The sequence below is a fragment of the Aedes aegypti genome, chromosome 2, assembly GCF_002204515.2.
Source record: "Aedes aegypti strain LVP_AGWG chromosome 2, AaegL5.0 Primary Assembly, whole genome shotgun sequence".
Lineage (NCBI taxonomy): Eukaryota > Metazoa > Arthropoda > Insecta > Diptera > Culicidae > Aedes > Aedes aegypti.
In genome coordinates, this window is record NC_035108.1 from 191,806,926 (window position 1) to 191,830,112 (window position 23,187).

Genomic DNA, 23,187 nt, shown 5'->3' on the forward strand with positions numbered 1-23,187 from the left:
TTTCCAGCCTTTGAATTTCGGTCTTCCGATTTCGGCTCCGAATGCACGTGAATGGCGAGATGTAAGCCGTTTATTTGTGTCACAACATCCACCAGCAGTAACGCTCCGGTTACGCTCGGAATGACATATTTTGAAGATGAAAACGAAGAAGATGGTGAAAAACCGTCATCACGTCATCATTATGTCGTTTGTTCGCAGCTCGACTTCGACTTTCGAGCTCATTGAGCTCGATTCGTTTGCGCTGGCAGCCATTACAGTTTATCGTTAGCCATTGCAGTGAAAAGTTCGTGTCGTCCCGCATATCTGAAAGTGAAAAAGTGAAAATTTGCTGGAGAAACTATTCGAAACTTGATGAAAATTGTGCAAAATCTTACCGAAGGCGTAAGTAAAGCGTTTTATGTAGTTTTCGCTTGAATTATGCTTGTTTTTGGTCCATTTTCTTCGGATTTTCGGTCACCGAAATTTGCTCCCCTCTGATCTGGTGACACACCCAAGTTGAAAAGTGATGATGAAGTGAAAATTTAATTTGGACCACTTTCACAGCAAATCGGAAGCTTAACGCCACCATTCAAGTCTTTTTTTCTCCCGAAAAATGCCGATGATACCGTTGCGCCGTTTATTGCTGCTTTTGTCATTGCTGTGCTCAAATTAGTGATTTTTAGATGGAAAATTTTCTTCGTCGCACACGGGACGAAAAATCGATAATATCACCGATAGCGAGAAAGGTCACCGTTTTCAACGAATCGAAACTTGCGGAAATATTTTGTGCTGGAGAATAATAATTGAAACAAGCTAATACCAAATTATCAAGAAAACTTAAATTTAAACATAAAGTAACTCTTGTACTACTAACATGCATCTTCTGTCCGAATGATAAATAGTTTGGTTGCAGTGCCGCATACAAGAACGGTTACGTCATCATTTTGTGGCTATTTTTAGTTCATTACGGTGTTTTATGCTGTGTTTCTCCTTCTTCTTACCGTTGATTCGCTCCTCGCTTTGCGGCGGATGCGACAGTCAGCAGGACAGTGAAGTTGTTGTGGTTTTTGTTGATTGTAATGATCGTTGATGATGGGTGGTGCTGATGATTGCGTGGAGGAATGCGAAAGAGTGCTCGAAAAGCAGTCCATGGAAAACAATCATCGATCTTGAATGAGTGTTCGAAATCAATCACAGAGACGCATGGAAAAGGGAATGATTTTGTGCGTAATGATGATTGTAATTTTTGAATGGATGAAAACTTTCCAATGGACCAGTGCACGAGTTCACTATCTGACGTTTGAGCGGTGCCGTGTTATTTACGTAACCATGGCAACGAGTGAATTCGGCACCGCTGAAACGTCAAATTAGTGAACTCGTGCATTGATCCATTGGAGTGCAATGGACCGATGCACGAGTTCACTAATTTGACGTTTGAGCGGTGCCGTGTTATTTACGTGACCATGGCAACGAGTGAATTCGGCACCGCTCAAACGTCAAATTAGTGAACTCGTGCACTACTCCATGGACCAGTGCACGTGTTCACTAATTTGACGTTTGAGCGGTGCCGAATTCACTCGTTGCCATGGTCACGTAAATAACACGGCACCGCTCAAACGTCAAATAGTGAACTTGTGCATTTCTCCATAGCGAAAACGCTCTCTTAGTGGAGGTAGTGTGTTTTGCCTAATTTCGCACTAGTAAATGACATAGTGATGCATTTTTCTATGATGTACGACGCAAAAATGATACAAGCAATTGAATAATATCAAATAAATTTTATAGTAAAGTTATTTATAACAATTTGTTTTGCTAAAAAAAATTAAGCTTGTTTGTATATATCATAATGGGGCTCTGCACTGTTTTCATTTTGGAAGGAAATTTGACTTTTACTGGCCTTGTTGTTTACAAGATTTGTGAAGGAGTAAAAGAGAAAGAATGATTTTTGTGCAGAACCCCATAGTGGTGCAGCACTATCCATAGCAGGCCAACGAACCGGGAACAAGACGGGATTTTAAATCCACCTGGGAAAAGACAGGAAAACCGGGATTTTGAGATCACCGGGAACATCGTTTTGAAGGAACATCTACAAACCATAAGTTGTAGAAACCCGTTATGTTTGAATGAATTGTAATTCAGCATTTGTGAAATAAAATTTTTCATTTTAATGCTTTAAAATGTTCAATGATTAACTTTTTTACTTTATTATATTATGCTTCTTAAAAAATGTTTCACTTTTCTCACAACTTCGTCAACCATGTTTCGATATTTTTTTTTCAAAGTTTCCACTGGGTACTGTCAGGGATTGCATTTTGTTTTGAACTTTTCTCTAGCGATTCTTTTTAGAAGATTTTAACATTCAAACGTATTATGTTGGAAATTTTATTCAGTTATTGGACATTTATATCAGGCCCTTCATTAGCCGAGTGGTTACGGTTAGAGTCCGCGATTACAAAGCAATACTCCACTGCACTGTGACGTCACGCATCAATTTTGACAGGTACTGGTCCTGTTGTTTACAGTTTGGACTTAGTACTTTTTTCGAATCTTTCTTAATTTCGTGAGTTTGCTCCGAGGAGAGGTCCACTGCAGATACCCACGGATCGTATTATTCTATCTTCCTACCGTGGAAAATCGTCACCATCAGCATGCTGGTGATAGAAATGCGAAGATGAAAAAATTATGGAAAAAATGACTAAGTCCGAAACGTAAACCACAGGACCAGCAGTTGTCAAATAAGTGAGGTTAGGCCCGTCATATGCAACGATCTATACCATGCAGAAGATGTCTGGGTTCAATTCCCGGTCGGTCCAGGATCTTTTTGTAATGGAAATTTCCTTGACTTCCCTGGGCATAGAGTATCATCGTCAGTGCTGGGAATGGTAATAGTAGTAGGCTTGAATTTCGCGTGGGTCTTCCAGTACAGCAGTTCAAAAACGAGAATCTTTTCAAGTAGCCTATGTTGGGTGCATGAATTTTTTAGAACGTTAGTGTCATTAAAGGCACTAAATGCGGGAAATGCAGCGGGATATAGAACATTTTTCTACAGTAATTTTGGGTTGCCCTTAGCAAATTTTCAAAGACTTTGCCTACAGCAGCGATGGGCCTGAGTTTCACTGGCTACGCTGACTGTGATTGGCTTTGATTGGCTACTGTAGAGTGAATTTCAATATTTTCCCAGCCCTGATTATCGTACGTACCTGCCACACGATATACGAATGCGAAAATGGCAAGTTTGGCAAAGAAAGCTCTTAGTTAATAACTGTGGAGGTGCTCGTAAGAACACTAAGCTGAGAAGCAGGCTTTGTCCCAGTGAGAACGTAATGCCTAGAAGAAGAAGAAGACATTTATACCACAATTATTCGGGATATGTATTTTTGAAAACAATCCTTTATATATGAGAGTATCTAATATGTCATTATTTGACAAATCGACTAAGAGTTTAATAAATAAGATCGCGATAAATGTTTCTACTTATGTGGAAATCAAAGAATTGCGAAATTGAAGGACCCATGCCTTTTCTTTCTCACGCTTACTCGGAAGTACCCTTTAATGGGTACTTTCGTACCCATTTGCAACTAAAGTGGTTTAACCCATTTAATGAGTAAAGCCGATTTACTCATTAAAGGGTATTCGGCAGCAACTTCAAAACATGGGTATTTTTCACTCTTGATAGGTTTCGAAAAAAATAGTAAAAAAAACTTCATCTTTTGTCGATTTCGCCCTTTATTTAGGTAAAGTTTTTCAACAAATTATAAAAATGAAACTCAAACGAATGAAATTTTAATTATTATATTCATAGATTACACAATCATTATTTTATTAGTAGCGTGAAATGGTCTATTTACAGGACACTTTCCCGATACTCTTCCTCGCTAAGTGCAATCTTGTACATCGGAAATCGATTCCGGAAATTGTTGCGCCACATCCAAATTCGTTCTAGAATGAAAACGATGAAAATAATTACCCTTTGGCCAGAACAAAATCGTTCCAGAAACAACTTACCTTAAAAAATTATTTTAATATTTTTTGCCAGAAGGATTCAAATCCGAATTAACAATCCAAATACGAATAATTTCAAAATGGCGATACTGCTCGTCAAAGTATCATGCGTATTATATACCCATTATTGGTAAACGAATGGGAACTTCATTATGGGGATTAAGTACCGTAAAACGGGGTATCTTTGATAATGCGGGTAACTTTGATAGTGCGTAACCCACCACATACTAAACGAAATATCATAATTTCTGTTAATCGGTTATGCAAAACGAATGCAAAACTGAAGAATATTAGTATGACACTCCATATAAAAGCTGTTTTCATTTGAATCGAGACCATTTGAGGCTTTTTACACGAATATTAAAAATTGACACAATTTTAGCATTTTTGAAACGCTTACAAACAATCTGTTCTACGATCACTATTTGATGTACTTTTGAATAGTTGGCCACTTATATTTGGCAGCCTAGTTATCATAGAAATTGAATACGGTCTCAAATCTCTTAGCGAAAAGCATTTTCACAAACTGGGACCATTTTTGTAATCTAAGTCAAAAATTTCCATATAACGTTAAACGCCTATAGGTATGCAATGCCCTACAAATGTTCGTAATTCATTCAATTTTGTTCGATGCATACTCCATTATCAAAGTTACCCCAAAACAGAAAACCGACTTTCGATTATATGAAAAATTATATATCCATTCAAAATAAATCTTTAGGCAATCTATCAACATCAATCGATAGGTAGGATGCCAGTACTTGTTTTAAAAATATAAATTATAATTCTTTGAAACAGCATGCATAAATATTCAAGTTTTCTTCGAAAAAACTATCAAAGTTACCCCGTTTTACGGTACTCTTTTTATGACATTCGAAAAATACCCTTTTTTCTGACAATTCAGTACTGGTCATGAAAATGGGTACATGGAACTCATTTAATTGGTACTTCCGAGTTAGCGTGCTGGCGTTACCAGGGTGTCCATTGTCCATCCATCCGGGAAATCCTGGGATTACAAATGACCGGGAAAAATACAAGAAATACCCGGGAAGTTGGAGAATACACCGGGAATAGTAGTTTACGGAACAAGTTGCAGAATGATGATGTTTACAGCACGAGTCGTAAATTTATTCTACGAGGCTTGCCGAGTAGGATAATTACGACGAGTGCTGTAAAAATCGAGTTCTGCAACGAGTTACGTACAACATTTTTTGCAATTACGTAGAAGACCACTTGAGGATATCAAAAATTATATCGCAATGCATTCACCATTATTTTACAATTTCTGAAAAAATGTTGTGTTATGATTCATTACGCAACTCAAAACAGTTGCGTAATGAGAAAGTGTTGCGTAAAGAATCATTACTGCACTGGTTTCAGTTGCGTAATGACTATTCCCGCACTGCATACTTCAGTGCAGGAAAGTAGGCCGTTTTATGACAGATTGGCGTGCCTATTACGATGAAAAATTGCAAAAAATATGTATTTCAAGCATCAGACTTTTCGTTTGTTTCAATTTATTTTGGGGAAACTATAAAATTGTTCTAGAAGGTGTACGAAAGGCTGTTACTCGTACTTCGCATAATGATGAGTTGACAAAGAGAAAGTTAACGATTTGAATCTTTGAAGGGTAAACAAAAATCTAGAAGGGTACATATTGAGGGGTTCCTGGCAAGGTTCTTGACTAGATGCTTGTTAGCTATAGCTATTCATTTAGATTCATGACAACACTTTAATAAAATCTTAGCTGGAATCCTAACGGGAATCGAACCGAAAATTGATCAGTTTTTTCCGAGAGATCACTGAAATGGTAATTGCTTATAAGGCTTAAGTGCATTCTAGGAAAGATCATTGGCTGGTATTGCTTGAATTTTTAGTAGATTAGTAGCCGTAGCGGTAAACGCGCAGCTATTCAGCAAGACCAAGCTGAGGGTCGTGAGTTCGAATCCCATCGGTCGAGGATCTTTTCGGGTTGGAAATTTTCTCGACTTCCCAGGGCATAGAGTATCTTCGTACCTGCCACACGAAATACACATGCAAAAATGGTTATAGGCATAGTAAGCTCTCAGTTAATAACTGTGGAAGTGCTCATTAGAACACTAAGCTGAGAAGCAGGCTCTGTCCCAGTGGGGACGTAACACCAGAAAGAAGAAGAAGATGAAATCCTGGACTGGTTCATTAACGATCAACGCTCCGTCATCGTAATCATCGTCATCATCGAAACTTCAAAAGCAGTTTTTCTGTTCAAAACTAAAAATTATTCGATGAAAATGTGTTCAGTGTGTTTCGGTTGGAGAATAGAATACAGTGAACACATTTTCCTGTAAACATTCTTGATTTTGAACGAAAAAACTGCTTTTGAAAATTCCGAAATCAATGACGGATCCTGCCCCCTTAAGAACTCCTTATGATGATTACTAGTTTGACTAGTCCTTGAGGCCCTTGACGAGATTTTGTATGGATTTCTGCAGATTTACAGCGAGTTTCTTTAATAATCCCCAACAAATTTCTTGTTAGATTATTCATGAACTCATAGCAAGATATTTGTTGGATAACGAGCTCGTTTAGGTATTCAAGGCAAGCTTTTTTATAACATCTTAGATATAGGTGCAGAACCACTTGGGCACTTCCATGATTCACTTTGGCATGGGTGGTTTTTCTCAGCCGAATTGTCTGAAACTTTGCAGTAAGGAGCATTTCACTACGACGCATATTGTGGCCAAATATGAGCTATATAGCTTGCAAAAAAAACACTGCCGAAGTGAATCAAAAGTGCAAAGAATTGGGTCCGGCTCCCTATTGCTCGGAATATCCAAACTTGGGTTTATGTAAAAAGCCAGCCTCAGAGGAGATAAAATGTATATGGAGATGTCGTTTCTGTTTCCTTGAATCCAACATGGTCAAACACAGATCGAAAAATGAAGAGTTGCACCGTTTAGAGCAGGCCTGCCCAACCTTTTTGAACCGCGGGCCACATTTCAGCAATATTATTGCGCGGTGGGCCAAAACATTTCCATTTATTTTTTTAAATTACAATTCTTTAAAAAAAAAACAACAATAATTTCACTTAGTATTTTAATAATGATGATAAATGATGATCTTGTGAATGAGTTGTGTTCAAAATTATGTCAGTATTTAGTTCAGGAATCGCTGAAAATCCTGAACTTAATTATACATGTATATTAGAATCATGTTAAATAAATTTCAAGAATCCTACTCATAATTTTGTCACCATTCCGCCCTTCATTATTTAAAAATCATACCTAGGATTGTGAACGATTTCAGCGTGACATATGGCAAAACTCCAACACCCTCAGAATCTCCATTCTTAAATCATGTTATGGAATCTGCGAGATATGTGTCCAGGATTGTACATGAATCCTGTTGAGAATTATATCATAAATCCACACAGGATTATGTGGAAACACTGCCCAGCATTTTGTAAAAAAAATGGTTCAAAGGATTCTGATAAATTCTGCTAATGTTTTGGTGAGAATTAATAAGTTTTCTGGAACTTTTGTACTTTATTATGCAAGAATCAAGCCTTTTCGGTGATATTAAGCTTGATTGAAGTTCAGTCTTTCTTATCAAATATTGAAGAATGTCATGGCATAGTGTTGTTGAAATTTGAATTAAATTATTGTAATTATTAAAAGTATGATTTCTCATTGTGAACTTCAAATTGATTCTCACAAGCTAGATTTATGCGTAGAATAATTTTAACGATTATTAACTTCGAAGCAGAGTGCTACCAAACTTTCTAGTATTAACAATAACTAATAAATCACTAGTTGAAAAAGCTTTAACAATGTTGCCCCTCGTGTATGTCATGAATATTTTTCTTGAGATTGTATTCCAATCGGCAAAATTTGGGACAAACGATTATTGCGTGTTTTGCATTTGTTTCGGTAACAATTTGATTTACTGAATATTTCTTCTTCTTCTTGGCATTTACGTCCTCACTGGGACAGAGCCTGCTTCTCAGCGTAGTGTTCTTGTTAGCATTTCCACAGTTATTAACTGAGATCTTTCTTTGCCAAAGTTGCCATTTTCGCATTCGTATATCGTGTGGCAGGTACGATGATACTCTATGCCCAGGGAAGACAAGGAAATTTCCATTACGAAAAGATCCTGGACCGACCGGGATTCGAACCCAGACACCTTCAGCATGGCTTTGCTTTGTAGCCGCGGACTCTAACCACTCGGCTAAGGAAGGCCTGAATATTTGCAGAATATGATATTGCATCATTTCAATTATTATTGTCATCAACTAAATTTAGAAGATTTAAAAACTAATTAAATCATCATAATAGCTGAAATTATAAGCGTAAAATTCAATCGAAACTTTCAATAATGATCCTTGTTATGTTCTAACTTCAGAAAAGGAGTCTGCGGGCCGGATATAAGAAGAGTCTTCAAACTCGTACGTTTTGCAGTCCTGCAGGTGGATTCCGGCGCACATTTTCTTCGAAGAGAAGAAATTTTCTTCCATAATCCACCAGCAAGAAAATTTTCTTTTCTTCGAAGAAAATACGCACCGGAATTCGCCTACTGGTTTAAAAAGTACTGGATGTGACCAATCGGATTAATGTCCTGAAGAATAGACTATACTGAATCGCAAGTCAGTCCCATCTGTAAAAAGTAGGCATTTAGAAAATGGACTGTGAAGTTTCTAAATTCGTTTTCCATACGAATATTCAAAAAAATCCAGAGGATTTCATCACGATATCCTAACAAGAAAATAATAAGGATTATGAAAAAACGGTTCATTTTTGTATAACACGGTGCGGAAATCTGTAGTGGAACTGTGGTGCGGTTACTTTTCATTACGGGACAATTGAAGTCAGTAAAAGTTTATCGTACTTCGGTACCTAGTGCTACAGTGCATTACCGAACCAATGGTAATTTGAGGTTTTTAGACCGCCATGTTTATTTGTGCAGTCAAGAACTGCGATAAAGGAAACTGTCGCGCAGGTCGTGCATCGTTTAAGGCAAATAAGTCGAATAAATGTTACCTATCACAGATTAATCCAAATCGTTATTTTTACAAACAAAAGTTGATCCATCCAAGACGGAATTAGCGGCACCAGTTTTGTCCACTAGAAAGGGCGAATAGCTGCAAACGTCCCGCAGGACTGCGTAGAATTTGCAACTTGCTTAAAGGATGATTGTGGTTAACAGCGAAATTATATTGATAAGTTAACCTTCGGGCTGTTGTACATTGTACAACAGTTGTGATTTATATCATTTTGCAACAAAGGCCTTATTGGGCATGGACATTTTACTTTTGTTTTGCAGATATTTCAGGATCCTGACCATTTAGAACGATGGCGTCTTCGGCAAAGTTGTTTAGTAAGTTAAGGACTATCATTGTTCGAGCTAGTTGATTCAAATTTCTGCCACTAGGTGGCGCTAGTGAGCATGAAACTTTTGTTTGCAGATATCTCAGGAGCCTGACCACTTAGAAAGATGGTGGCAAAATTTTGAATCAAATAGTTCGAACAATGATTGTCCTTGAGTTACCGAACAACTTTGCCGAAGACGCCATCTTTCTAAGTGGCCAGGATCCTGAGATCTGCAAAACAAAAGTTTCATGCTCACTAGCACCGCCTAGTGGCAAAATCTCGAATTTCTTGTCTGGCCCTTGAGCTACTGAACAATTTTGTTTTTGATCGTCCTATCCAATTCTGACTGCCTGCAAATATGAGCAATGCGTTCGGTAAATGATTTCACAATATTTTGAGAGCTGCGTTTTGATTCAAATTACGGATTGTTCGGTTACTCTTAACTTTATCGAACGCTCAGCGGTTTAGACTTCGATAAAAAAATAATTGACAATATGCTAAAAAATACAAAAATTCATTGGGTATATTTGTTTTTTTTTAGTGAGGTGATCAGTTTTGTCCGTCACTGTTTCTCTTTCTTATCTAAAAGACTTTCTGTCGTGACCATGACAAAAAATTTGGATGATTAGAGCAATACTTTCGATCACGCCTTGGCATCTATTCAAAACAGCGGAGTTGTTTTTTCGTAGGTAATAAAAAATTCCAATTTCAATTTTTCATCACTTTCGAGCAACCGAGGGATGTGTATAAATTCCATTTAGCTTTCGTACTGTTCGTACTGCATTCTTTTAGGTAGTGTTAGTAATATCAAGAGCTCACCCCCTATCATTACATAATTTGAGGCCAAGAGAATGAAGCACACATTGGAGTGGGACACATGAGATGCGGTAAAACATGCTTATGATTACTAACGGATGGACGGCGGCAGAATGTTAATCAATCCAATTTACTTTTTTTTTTCAATTCGTAGTGGTTCTCGTAACACATTCCATTCCAGTCGGTTTACATATAATGTTGCCTACTTTCCCAGTAAAAGTACCTATGACGAATCAGAAATATTTCTTCCGTTATATTATAATGCGGAATCAAATGATTTGATTTATCGGTTAAGTCGATAAGATATGGAAGCCAACTTATGATAAATTGAACTCAAAAGCAAATGTTGCGTAATCTCGTTTGTAGTACATTATAGCAGCACACTCAGTATCAGTTGCTTTTTGACCTTTCATTGAGCTGAACATTTCACAAATCCTACGTTATAGGGACGAGTAACTTCATAGCTAAACTTGTACCATATACCTATTTCAAATGAATCTTTTTCAAGGTCACTCTTGAATGATTTAACGATTATCATTAATTATTGCAGCAAAATAATGCACAATGTTTTGAAGACTCCCACATTTTTAGAATATTTTTTAGGAATTTATACGCATTAGAGAACATTTAGGTGCTGGCGATGATGATTATCTCTGAACGTGATTGAAAGAAAATAGTGTTAGTTTTGACATTACATAGGTACTCTTAGTTTGGTTCCACTATGATCATCTGGAGCACTAACCAGAACAAAGCAGAAGTGCCTTTTGTAGTCGTATCAGGTTGCAACCGCAACCATGAAACGGTTTCTTATTGTATACAAAACAGAAATGAAGAACGCGCGTCGATCGGTATCATCGGCTCCCGGTGTAGTTTTGGTGTGTTTCTGGTCCTTAATCATGGATATTAGATTTTCAATCAACCCAAGAACAGCTCTGGTGTGGATCAAAAATCGAAGAAAATCATCATCGCCTTGCACTGTTTTCATAATTTCTTCAATAAAAATTAATAACACACGTTTGTAATTGGAATCAATTATCTCATGTGTTGGTGAATTACTAATATAAATCCGCTCTTGAAAATTTGTAACCTTAGAAGCATTTTGAAGTAAAAATTGATGCTTTTTTCTTCTTTTTCATTGTAGTTTGATTTTATAGCGTAAAATTACCATACTAGATCTTAATCACACGAACAAAATCCCTCATTTCCTACAAAAAATCGCGTATAGACAACGAAGTGACTAGCTGTAAATCTGACTGGCTACTTTCTCTCTTTCTCTCTCTTATTTTGCTGGCATCCTCAAAACAAATGCACCGTAAAGAACTAAAAATAACTACAGAGCTCTATCTGCAAAAAGCACACTATTGAAAATTTCAATAATGGCTCAACCAATCGGTACTACTGGGGGTGATAGTGGAGATTTAGATGAAAACCTGTTCATAAACCCGTCCGACGGCCTTCCGAATGAGCACCCGGCTTTGCCTAGTGCCTACGACTCGGACAACGAATCCAATCCAGTAGACGACGATCTGCTGGAAGATTTACCGACGTCAATTATCGTTACCAACATCCACTCTGAAGTATTTACCAGTGACGAGTTGAAAGCTCGTATGGAAGAGCTGTTCAAGACTTTTTCGGAGAATACCACATTTCAGTGGCTGAAAAGCTTTCGACGGCTACGGGTAAATTACGATACCGCCATTGCAGCAGCTAATGCTCGCATCCAGCTGCATCAATATCCCTTTGGAAATTCCATCATTACCTGCTACTTGGCCCAACCGGTGACTCCGGTTTCCAACACCAATCTTAAGCCTCCGGCTCCAGTCAAACAGTTTCTTATATCACCACCGGCATCCCCTCCAGCTGGCTGGGAACCGGCCGAAGAAAATGAGCCCCTGGTCAATCACGACCTGCTGGCCGCATTGGCCAGTTTGACCCCGGGAGAGATTCACGAAATTCACGCCCAATCCGAAAGTCATCCCGGTATTGTGCTACACACGGCTCACGGAGGTGCTGCAGACGACGAATTGAACAATCGGTCGTCCGGCGGAAGCAGCTTCGACGAGGATGACGATGGCAGTGGTATCCCACGTAAAGGTCGAATCGTACAAACCCGTTGTCCAGAGCGACAGAATTCCACCTAAAGCGGTACTTCGGGCGAAGCTCGACAGTTTAGATAATATTTGTGATTTTAATGATGTAACTTCTTTTGTTAGATGTTTTTAACGTTTAGTATCGTCCGATAGCAATGTTTTACTTTTGTTGGTGCAGCAGTTAGGTTAAATGTGTGTTAAAATAGTGCTCATGAGGAAGTTCATATTATTTTTGTAAATAATGAATCATTGTAAATAAACACAATTGTTTCGGTACTAATTTCATTCGGTTTGCTACAGTGATAAATGCCTTGATTATATCATATCGTGAAAATATTTTTTTGATTTATTCATCTTCTTCACGATTTCAGTTTCTATCAATTAAAAAAAAAGTTTGAAATGTTCTTACAAAAAAACCTATAACAAATTATCAACCCTATTCAATAAATTAGTTGAACACCGAAATTTAGAATCCATAATACGTAGATCACAAATACAGCAAATAAGTGGGTGTTGGTCGGTGGGCTTGAACAAATGTCCACAAATAAGTGCTAAATTGAAAGCATACACGTGTGGTGCTTTGAGCTTCCAAGATTCCATATATTCTAGTGGAAATTAAAGCAATGGATAAAAACTTATAGTTTCACAATTAAGTTGATACATATAAATTCATTCAACCCTAACTACTCATCAAGCTTGTATGACAAAGACAATAAAGATACGGAGCTTAAACATAGTTGAATCTATTCTATAGCTGAGGTTATTTGAATCGAATGTAATTTGCAATTATACCGTGTTGTTTTTCCATAAGGGCTTATCTGCATTCATCGATTTCTCTTCATCGTTGCTCTCTTTGCGCTATTGCCGCAAACTGATTATCTTTTCCTACCATATGTTTGTGCTGTAGGATGAAGAATCACTATATCTTGCTTCATTAACAAGAAATATTACAGATTTATCTAATTTAGCGAAGTTGTTAGCGAAAGAGAGGATCGATGAAGAGAAATCTCTCATGTCAGATAGGCCCTATTGAAGTAACAGCACAGATATGTCCAATATAAGCTTTCTTAATTATGTTACAAGAACCATTATATTTTTTGTATGATTGTTATCTAGCACCAAATTTGTAGTAAAAACTTACACAAATCAAACTAAAGTATACTTTAAAATGTGTTCAACAACTAGATTGTCCCAAAAAAGTTATAACCTTTCAATTTTTGATAGATGTAATTATCACCTTTTCTATTTAGTATTTTTATCAACAGGAATACAATATAATGAAGTTATTACGCAAATGTTGGGAAAGTGAGTTATTTTTGGGATTCAAAAAGAAGAATCTGAGTTAGGACAACACCGTATGTATTTTTTTCAAATTTGAGTGAATTTTAACTAGGATAAAATACTCATTTCGCACTTTTGTTTTTGTTTCTCTACTCATTTCTTTTTTTTCAATCGTCTTGTTACTTTTATGCTAATACATATTTGATAATAAAAGTGTCATACAACTTGTATGGAGTGATCAAGTGTTGGAAAGTTTATTGAGTCATGAAGTTATAAATGCAGTTTTGCATTCAGAAAACACAATGGATTGATGCTAAATTTGAACTTTTTTGACCACAAAAATCGTCCCGTGCATCAACACCCACTTGATTCGAACTGCGTTGGGAAAACTGTAGCTATAATCTGCCTAGTATAAAACTCTCATCTGAAACCTAATCTGGCAAGGCTGGCTGAAACCTATCCTTTATGTAATCGAAACGTAAGAAATCAAAGTGAGACTCGGTAGTTGTGAAAGGAATCTCGTACATGCGTCTAGAGCATTGTGTAAGCTTTAGTAATGAAAGAAATAAAGTAGAAACACCTTATAGGATGGCAAACTAAAACGAAAGTAAAATGAATTAATTTATAAGCGAAGTGTAGACGAAGAGATGCAATGGACAGTAAGTCGACTGTGACAAGTGAAAGTGGAAGAAACGGGAAATGAAGAATAACACTAAATGTGAAATCCTAATAAAGTTGTAACAAGTAAAATGCAAAAGACTATTTTTAGGAAAAAATCAATAGAGAATGAAACTGACAAGTGTTAATGAGTTTTAATTTATTGAACGATATATACCGTGTACTTGTCAATAAAATTTGAATAGATTTAATTCTCAGTTGTCTCAATCATTCCGCTTCGAAATGCAAACCTTTAGAAATAGACACTGGACGGCCTTACTGTACACTAGGTGCTTTCCATTTAGTGTGTGTCTCAGAGACGTGACTTTTCACGAGTTAGATAATAGAAAAGCACAGCAGTGGCAAAACAGCGAAAATGGCACCACCAAGTAGAATACAGTTGAAGACGGTTCAATTGTGTGCTTTATCGCTCTCCCCCTTAAAGACTCGAAAATCGGTTTTCTTACGATCCACTTTGCTTTTTCCAGGAGCAATAATTGTGTCGGACAAGAACATACACGTGCAGGAGAATTGAACGAAGCGAACTCGTTGATAATACAACACAACCAAACGAATATTGAATAGAGGTAAGTCTGTTTGCCTTGATAACATTTGCGTCTGACGGTGTTAATTCGAGCGATGAAGTCATCATTTAGTAGCATTCATTTTGCCAGCTCATATTTTTCTTCATTCTAGGCTAATCGTAAGTGAAAGGAAGACGACTGTCAAAAACTCTCGAGCATGGAACAGTTTACCCCCAAGGAGGTAAAAATCCTCGAAAGCGCTGAGGATATTCAAGAGCGCCGTGAACAGGTGCTCAACCGATACAATGAGTTCAAGGTCGAAACGCGCCACAAGCGCGAGAAGCTGGAAGATTCGCGTCGTTTCCAGTACTTTAAGCGTGACTCGGACGAGTTGGAAAGCTGGATCCACGAGAAATTGCAGGCCGCTTCGGAGGAGAGCTATCGCGATCCTACCAATTTGCAGGCCAAGATTCAGAAGCATCAGGCGTTCGAGGCTGAAGTTTCGGCCCATAGCAATGCGATCGTAGTATTGGACAACACCGGTCAGGAGATGATCAATCAGCACCACTTTGCCTCGGACACTATCCAACGTCGCTTGGATGAGTTGCACCGTTTGTGGGAATTGTTGCTGTCCCGTTTGGCCGAAAAGGGAATGAAATTGCAACAGGCTCTGGTCTTGGTGCAATTCTTGCGCCACTGCGAGGAGGTCATGTTCTGGATCAAGGACAAGGAAGCTTTTGTGACGGCCGATGAGTTCGGTCAAGATTTGGAACATGTCGAAGTCTTGCAACGTAAGTTTGACGAGTTCCAGAAGGACATGGCTTCGCAAGAGTATCGAGTTACTGAAGTCAACGAGTTGGCTGACAAGTTGCTCTCAAACGGACACCCTGAGCGTGAAACTATCACTCGCAAGAAGGAAGAATTGAACGAGGCTTGGCAACGCCTGAAGCAGCTGGCTATTCTGCGTCAGGAAAAGCTTTTCGGTGCCCATGAAATTCAACGTTTCAATCGCGATGCTGATGAAACCGTCGCTTGGATTGCTGAAAAAGACGTTGTTCTGTCGTCGGATGATTATGGACGTGACTTGGCTAGTGTTCAAGCTTTGCAACGCAAGCACGAAGGGGTAGAGCGCGACTTGGCTGCTCTGGAAGATAAGGTGGCCACTTTGGGAGCTGAAGCCGGTCGCTTATGTAGCATCCACGCCGATCATAGTGATCAAATTCGTGAGAAGCAAGCTGAAATTGCTGCCTACTGGCAATCATTGACTGCCAAGGCCAAGGAACGTAAGCAAAAACTGGATGAATCATATTTCTTGCACCGTTTCTTGGCTGATTTCCGCGATTTGGTTTCGTGGATCAACGGAATGAAGGCCATTATCTCGGCTGATGAACTTGCAAAGGATGTAGCTGGAGCTGAGGCTCTGCTTGAGCGTCACCAGGAGCACAAAGGAGAAATCGATGCCCGTGGAGATAGCTTCAAGGTTACAACCGAGGCTGGTCGTCAGCTTTTGGAACGGGAGCATTATGCCGCTGCTGAAGTGCAGGAAAAATTGGCTGCTCTAGAGAGCGATAAGAGTTCGCTTCTCGCGCTTTGGGAAGAACGTCGCATTTTGTATGAACAGTGCATGGATCTACAACTGTTCTATCGTGACACTGAGCAGGCAGATACTTGGATGGCCAAACAGGAAGCTTTCCTAGCCAATGAAGATCTAGGAGATTCGCTTGATTCCGTCGAAGCGCTGATTAAGAAGCACGAAGATTTCGAGAAAAGTTTGGCGGCCCAAGAGGAGAAGATCAAGGCTTTGGATGTTTTCGCTACAAAGCTCATCGATGGTCAGCATTACGCTGCTGACGATGTTGCCCAACGTCGTTCAATGTTGTTAGCTCGTCGATCAGCCTTGCTCGAGAAGTCTTCTGTACGCCGTCAACTGCTGGAGGATTCCAGTGCTTTGCAGCAATTTGAACGTGACTGCGATGAGACTAAAGGATGGATCAGCGAAAAGCTTAAATTTGCCACAGATGACAGCTATTTGGACCCAACCAATCTGAATGGAAAAGTTCAGAAACATACCAACTTTGAGCATGAATTAACGGCCAACAAGAGCCGCATTGAAGACATCACCACCAATGGTCAGAATTTAGTCGAGAAGGGACACTACGGTGCCGATCAAATCAACTCGCGCATGCAGGAGATTGTCACTTTGTGGGAATCTTTGGTTCAATCATCGGACAAAAAGGGCTGCAAATTGCAGGAAGCATCCCAACAGCAACAATTCAATCGCACCGTTGAAGATATTGAACTGTGGTTGAGCGAAGTGGAAGGCCAACTAATGTCCGAGGATTATGGCAAAGACCTGACCAGTGTCCAGAATTTGCAGAAGAAACATGGTTTGTTGGAGGCTGATGTCATGGCCCATCAAGATCGCATTGAAGGAATTAAAGTTGCAGCGAACAAGTTCGTCGAGAGTGGTCATTTCGATGCCGACAACATCCGTAATAAGGAATCTGCGCTGTCCAAGCGTTATGGAGCTCTGGCTACTCCGATGGCTGAACGAAAGCAGCGTTTGTTGGATTCCCTACAGGTGCAGCAACTGTTCCGTGATCTGGAAGACGAAGCTGCATGGATCCGTGAGAAGGAACCTGTCGCTGCATCCACCAACCGTGGCCGCGATTTAATCGGTGTTCAGAATTTGATTAAGAAGCATCAGGCCGTGTTGGCAGAAATCAACAATCATGAAAATCGCGTCGCCGGAGTCATCGCGAATGGCGAGCAAATGTTGACTGAGCAGCCTTTTGCCACCGAAGATATCAAATTGCGTTTGGATGCTGTTAAAGATCAATGGAATTCATTGAAGGAGAAGGCTAATCAACGGAAGCAAGATCTGGAAGATTCGTTGCAGGCCCACCAGTACTTTGCTGATGCTAACGAGGCGGAATCTTGGATGCGTGAGAAGGAACCTATCGTATCGAATCAAGATTACGGCAAGGACGAAGATTCGTCTGAAGCTTTGTTGAAGAAGCATGAAGCATTGGTGTCCGATTTGGAAGCTTTTGGTAACACCATTCAAGCTTTGCAAGAACAGGCCAAGAATTGTCGTCAGCAGGAAACACCAGTGGTGGACATTACCGGAAAGGAATGCGTCATGGCTCTGTATGATTATACCGAGAAATCTCCTCGTGAAGTTTCGATGAAGAAGGGGGACGTATTAACTCTTTTGAACTCGAACAACAAGGATTGGTGGAAGGTAGAGGTCAACGATCGTCAGGGATTCGTTCCGGCTGCATACATTAAGAAGATCGATCCTGGCCTAAGCGCCAGTCAACAGAATTTGGTTGATGGCCATTCAATTGCTAAGCGCCAGGCTCAAATCAACAGCCAGTACGATAACTTGCTTGCTTTGGCACGTGAACGACAGAACAAATTGAATGAAACCGTAAAGGCTTATGTTCTGGTACGTGAAGCTGCTGATTTGTCCGCTTGGATTCGCGACAAGGAAAGCCACGCTCAGATTAAGGATGTTGGCGAAGATCTGGAAGAAGTTGAAGTTATGCAGAAGAAGTTTGATGACTTCAATGATGATCTGAAGGCTAACGAAGTTCGTCTAGCTAAGTTGAACGAGATTGCCGTACAGCTGACTTCGCTAGGTCAAACCGAAGCAGCATTGAAGATCAAAACTCAAATTCAGACCTTGAACGAAGAGTGGACAGTTTTGCAGAATATTACCCAGGAAAGGGCTAGTCAACTTGGATCGGCTCATGAGGTTCAACGCTTCCATCGTGATGTAGATGAAACCAAGGATTGGATTGGCGAGAAGGACACAGCTTTGACGAATGACGATCTTGGTAAGGATCTGCGTGGCGTTCAGACCCTGCAACGCAAGCATGAAGGTTTGGAGCGTGATTTGGCAGCTCTACGAGACAAAATTCGTCAATTGGACGAAACTGCCAATCGCCTCATGCAATCCCACCCGGAAACCGCCGAGCAGACTTATGCCAAGCAGAAGGAAATCAACGAGGAATGGCAGCAGGTTGTTGCCAAAACTCAGCAACGCAAGGAGAAGCTGTTAGATTCTTATGATCTACAGCGGTTCCTGAGCGATTATCGCGATCTGATGGCTTGGATCAGCTCAATGATGGGCTTGGTCACGTCCGAAGAGTTGGCCAACGATGTCACCGGGGCTGAAGCTTTAATCGAAAGACATCAGGTAAGTTTTCATTTTTATGTTGGATGTGTATAGTTAATTCAATTTCAATTGTTCGATTCCAAAGCAAAAGAAGACAGTACTCTTTGATAAAAGCTCCATTTGTGATGTCTTCCAGATAGTTCTACTCATTTGTCAGTGTTCCCATTTGAGTGTGTGTGTCCCTACAAGTTTTTCGTTTGTTGAAATTTCACACACATCCACTCTGTTCAGTTTAGGTTTTTTTTTTTCTAAATAAACATTTTCGTTTTGTCTAGTCATAATATTATGTTAGGTAGATAATACCTGTATTACTTAATTTATTTGTAGTAAACATTTTCGAATACGATCCATTACAATGTTCTAAATTCTAAATTTCGATTTTCCGTAGAATCATCGTGCTGAAATTGATTTTCGTTACGGTATCCCGCAGGTATACGTTCGAGTAAAGATTAAGCTCTAAATTTGTCTAAAACCTCTTAATACTTAGTTGTTATTAACCCAAAAAACTGGAAAATGCCATTAATAGCTTCTGTTCGGATACGTTGTTTTCTAATCCAAGTTTGACTATTATCATTGTTTCGTAATAATTGGACGCCAAAATTATAGTACTCATATGTTGCGAAATTTGTCTCCGTTTGATTTAGTTTTTTCTGTTGTTGTAGAAATATTGGATAAAGCTAAATTTCTGATTTACATTGTTAAATGTTGAAACATTTGTATTTAACACAATCGAAAGCAAAACCTTTACTCGTCCACTTACAACTGGCAGCTTATACCATCTAAACAATCTATGGATTCACACTTACACATAATTTGAATCATTTTCGTGCGTTTCTGTTCCTTACTCGGTTGACTTTTTTCTAAGGAATCTCGTTTGGCATATAGGTAATACGGAGCAATAATTAATTATTTCCGACGATCAGAACCAATGCAGATTGAGAACGTGATAGCTCTATCAGATATTGACTTATCTGATTACCTTATGAAATTATCGAATAGTCTTTTTGGTTGAAAACGACTAGACGATTCAATAGAATATGGTCGAAACGACGCGTCGTCTTATTCAACTAAGGTAAATCGCCAAATGTTGAACGGTTAAGATAGACGTTTTTATGTTATTTGATTTTAATGGAAATCATGATAGAAAGGTTGCTAAAAAAAGCATTCAACACCGTAGGCGATTGTTTAACATTATTCCTGTTACATTTTTGGTAGATTGTATAACATTTTGCGGTAATCCACTTCGCGGTGTATCATTTCGCGGTTTGTCATGTCGCGGTACGACATTTCGCGGTTAGTACCATTTGGCGGCATGTCAATTCGCGGTCAGTACCATTTCGCGGTGTACCGTTTCGCGGTTTGAACCGAGATGTTTTATCTATCCTAATAGTGCAATTTGAAGGATTGCCTGTGTTCAAAAGAAGGGTAAATCACCGATGAAAATATTATTAGTGATAATGCCAACAATTTTCAGTGCAACTCGTAGGAAAAACCACACCGCGAAATGGTATAGATCGCAAAACGGCATACCGCGAAATGGTACTAACCGCAAGACGGTAAACCGCAAAATGATATCAACCGCAAAATGATACACCGCGAAATGATTGACCGCGGAATGGTTTACCGCGAAATGTCGGACAACCGTTGAACACATACATAACCCATCTTATCCTAATGTTGAACGATTGTCGCTGAAAGTTGACCGCTTTACTCCCGCGTTCATTTAACTTGCAAGTTCACGCTCCTCGTTGGTTGTGAGGACAGGGTATGGTCCGCGAAGCATTTTCCCTGACCACTCTGGGCTGAGACGGAAGTGAATCGTCCCCTTCGGCATTCCATAGACTTTAGCGGCTTCTCCTAATGTACATTATCTTCGACATTACAGCATCAATCGTGAGATTGAAGTTATACTCCGGATAAATCGGCAGCCGATGCGTAATTTCAATCATGATGTAAACAAACATGGTGATGGCATTGATGCCATAGTGAAGATAGTGAAATTCGAAAATTATTCAGGATATAGCCAGGGATACAATTAACTATACTTTACTGAATCGTGTTTTTCATCATTGCAACAGACACCATTATAGGATTATTTTTATGAATTTAATGTGCTAATTAAATTTATTGTGTCCAATAGTACAGATAACTTTCAGAATAATCTGTATAATTTATTGAAACTGTTTGAAAATGGTTCAATTTCCTGTTTTAACATGGTTTCATCAGATCGTTCTACATTTGGGTAGCGTTCAACAATTAGCGAATTACCCTAAATATGCTGTTAAAATAAGCGACTATCTTGTCGATAACTTCACCAACTGTACCAAACTGCATTATTTGTGTTCTGAGGTCAGCTATTTTAGAGGACTACCAGCATGAAGCCGTTTGGTATAACATGGAGATTAGTTTTGAAAACAAGAAGAGTAACTATGATGAATTCCCAATTATGCCAAATGGCTGTTACGCCAGATGCAATCATACCAAATGATCACTCAGAGCTTAAGCAGAGATATAACATAGACGTAACACTGACGAAATTTCCATCGACCACTCATTTAACGATCTTTTCAAATTCGCTGTTACAAATCTCTTAACCAGAGGCGCGCGCATTATTTTTCTTTACGTTTGATGTTTCACACTTCCACCATCTGCCGGTCTTGTTGCACATGCTCACCAGATGATGACGGTGTAAACTGGGCGATCGATTTCGAAGAAAATTGTTCTAAGTGTTACGTCTGTTTGTCTGTGGCATAACCCTCTAATATTCAACCCCGCCTTTAGATGGGGTACCCTTCAGAATTTTGTGTGTTTTTTCGTAGCTCGAAAATTAAAATGATTTTGTTTTTTGACTTAAACTTTGGCTGTTTACTCGCAAATCAGGAAAGTTTTTAATAACTTTTTAAATGATAATAAATCTTCGATCTGTTTAGTACTATACCATTTAATTCCACTAGAGTGTGTATCCTTTGACGACTCTAGTACACGACACTGAAGACGGCCTTACAGTTGAGGTCGAACTACGCGTATCTGTCAAAGGATGCAAACTCCAGTGGAATTAAATGGTATAGTACTAAATTCGTTTTTTTCATCTACTTAACTTTTTAAACATTTTTGTATTTTCGAAAAATGATTGAAAAATTCATTTTTTACAACCTACAAATGCTTGATTCTCATTCAATGTGTAATTTGGAAACTTTATATTTTTCCACTATCAACCTTTTTTTAAACAAAAGGGGGAAATCTGCAAACAAACCACTGAGAAGCTAACTCAGAGAGTGTGGGGATGCCGCACCAAAGACGACTCACTAAAACCAGCCTATGCACTGTACATGAGCCATTCTCACTGCATTGCTCAAATGGTGTACAGAGTGCACAGACATTATCCTTGGTCTCAGACCCTTATCTCTCCGGAACCACCTTACGTTATTTTTCGAGGAAGGGCCAGTGCATGTAGCACAACACATGTAGCAGAAGTAGTCTAGTCAAACTGCTTCTCCCAGTCGACTTAAACAATGTTATAAGGGACCAGCCTCGGCAGGGCTAATCCTCTGCAGCCAACTCTTGGTCGGCGTGCCATAGGCGCTGCAATTCTAACATAATGTGAGTGACAGCCGTAGTTACTGCATTCCAGCACTGGGCATCCGCTCACATTCTCTCTATTATATTGTCGGGGGACGTGTCTCCTCCGCATGTAGCGAGCATGCGATCTCTCACAACAATTAAACGGGGGCAATCGAACACGACATGCTCTGCTGTTTCTTCCACACCAGCACAATTAGGGCACGCAGGAGATTCTTAGTGCCCGAACCTATGCAGGTACTGCCTATAGCAACCATGTCCTGGCGTATTAAGATTTCAATATTCCAGGATTATATCAAAACACATTTTTGCAGTGTATACAAATTATGACGTTTTCATGTCCAAACGTAAACAGACAGTAGCTGTTAAAAGTTTCACTTTGATATAATCTACCAAAAAAATGTGAAACGATACAATTTCATACAAGTGTAGCCACAAATGTTTCTTATAATTTAAGTTAATTTAAGGGATCTAATTTATAATTCGCTTTTTTCATAAATGTAGGGTACAAAAATCGAACAGCAACAAAAATAAACTATAAACAACAAAACTTTCGGTCCTAGGAGGCCTTATAAAGATATGTAAACATGATGCTTTTAAGGCAAATGAGCGCACGAGAAGCAGCCACCAGATATGATGTACAGTCATCTCTCCATAACTCGATAGTGAAGGGACCATCGAGTTAGGGAGATATCGTGTTACAGAATACGAAACCAGTGCAAATATGCGAT

The 23,187-nt window shown here is 39.1% G+C and overlaps 2 protein-coding genes across 6 annotated transcripts in view; both read left to right on the plus strand.

Moving 5' to 3' along the window:
- Nucleotides 1–253: 253 nt before the first annotated feature.
- Nucleotides 254–14,382, plus strand: LOC5566098 (protein sarah). 2 transcript variants are annotated; one of them, XM_021843521.1, is made up of 2 exons: nt 254–381; nt 11,461–14,382. In XM_021843521.1, the coding sequence occupies exon 2, from the start codon at nt 11,519–11,521 to the stop codon at nt 12,281–12,283; it is 765 nt and encodes a 254-aa protein (XP_021699213.1). In that variant the 5' UTR covers nt 254–381; nt 11,461–11,518; the 3' UTR covers nt 12,284–14,382. The 2 variants fall into 2 exon arrangements, with proteins under 2 accessions (XP_021699213.1, XP_021699212.1); XM_021843520.1 differs by lacking the exon at nt 254–381 and adding an exon at nt 9,604–10,015.
- The window catches only part of LOC5566099 (spectrin alpha chain), a 40,400-nt gene continuing 17,466 nt past the window's right edge, over nt 254–23,187 (plus strand). For 2 of the 4 annotated variants that reach the window (XM_021843517.1, XM_021843518.1), the window contains exons 1-4: nt 254–381; nt 14,659–14,757; nt 14,867–18,898; nt 19,266–19,307. In XM_021843517.1, the coding sequence (XP_021699209.1) occupies nt 14,912–18,898; nt 19,266–19,307 (4,029 nt within the window). In that variant the 5' untranslated portion in view covers nt 254–381; nt 14,659–14,757; nt 14,867–14,911. The remainder of the gene's footprint in view (nt 382–14,658; nt 14,758–14,866; nt 18,899–19,265; nt 19,308–23,187) is intronic. The other 2 variants (XM_021843519.1, XM_001650415.2) reach the window with 1 other exon arrangement.

Excerpts from the sequence above, each read along its gene's own strand:
- LOC5566098 (XM_021843520.1), top strand. The coding sequence starts at position 9,948 with ATGATTAGAGCAATACTTTCGATCACGCCTTGGCATCTATTCAAAACA. Across the intron at positions 10,016-11,460 it reads GCGGAGTTGTTTTTTCGTAG|AACTAAAAATAACTACAGAG; the intron begins GTAATAAAAAAT and ends TGCACCGTAAAG.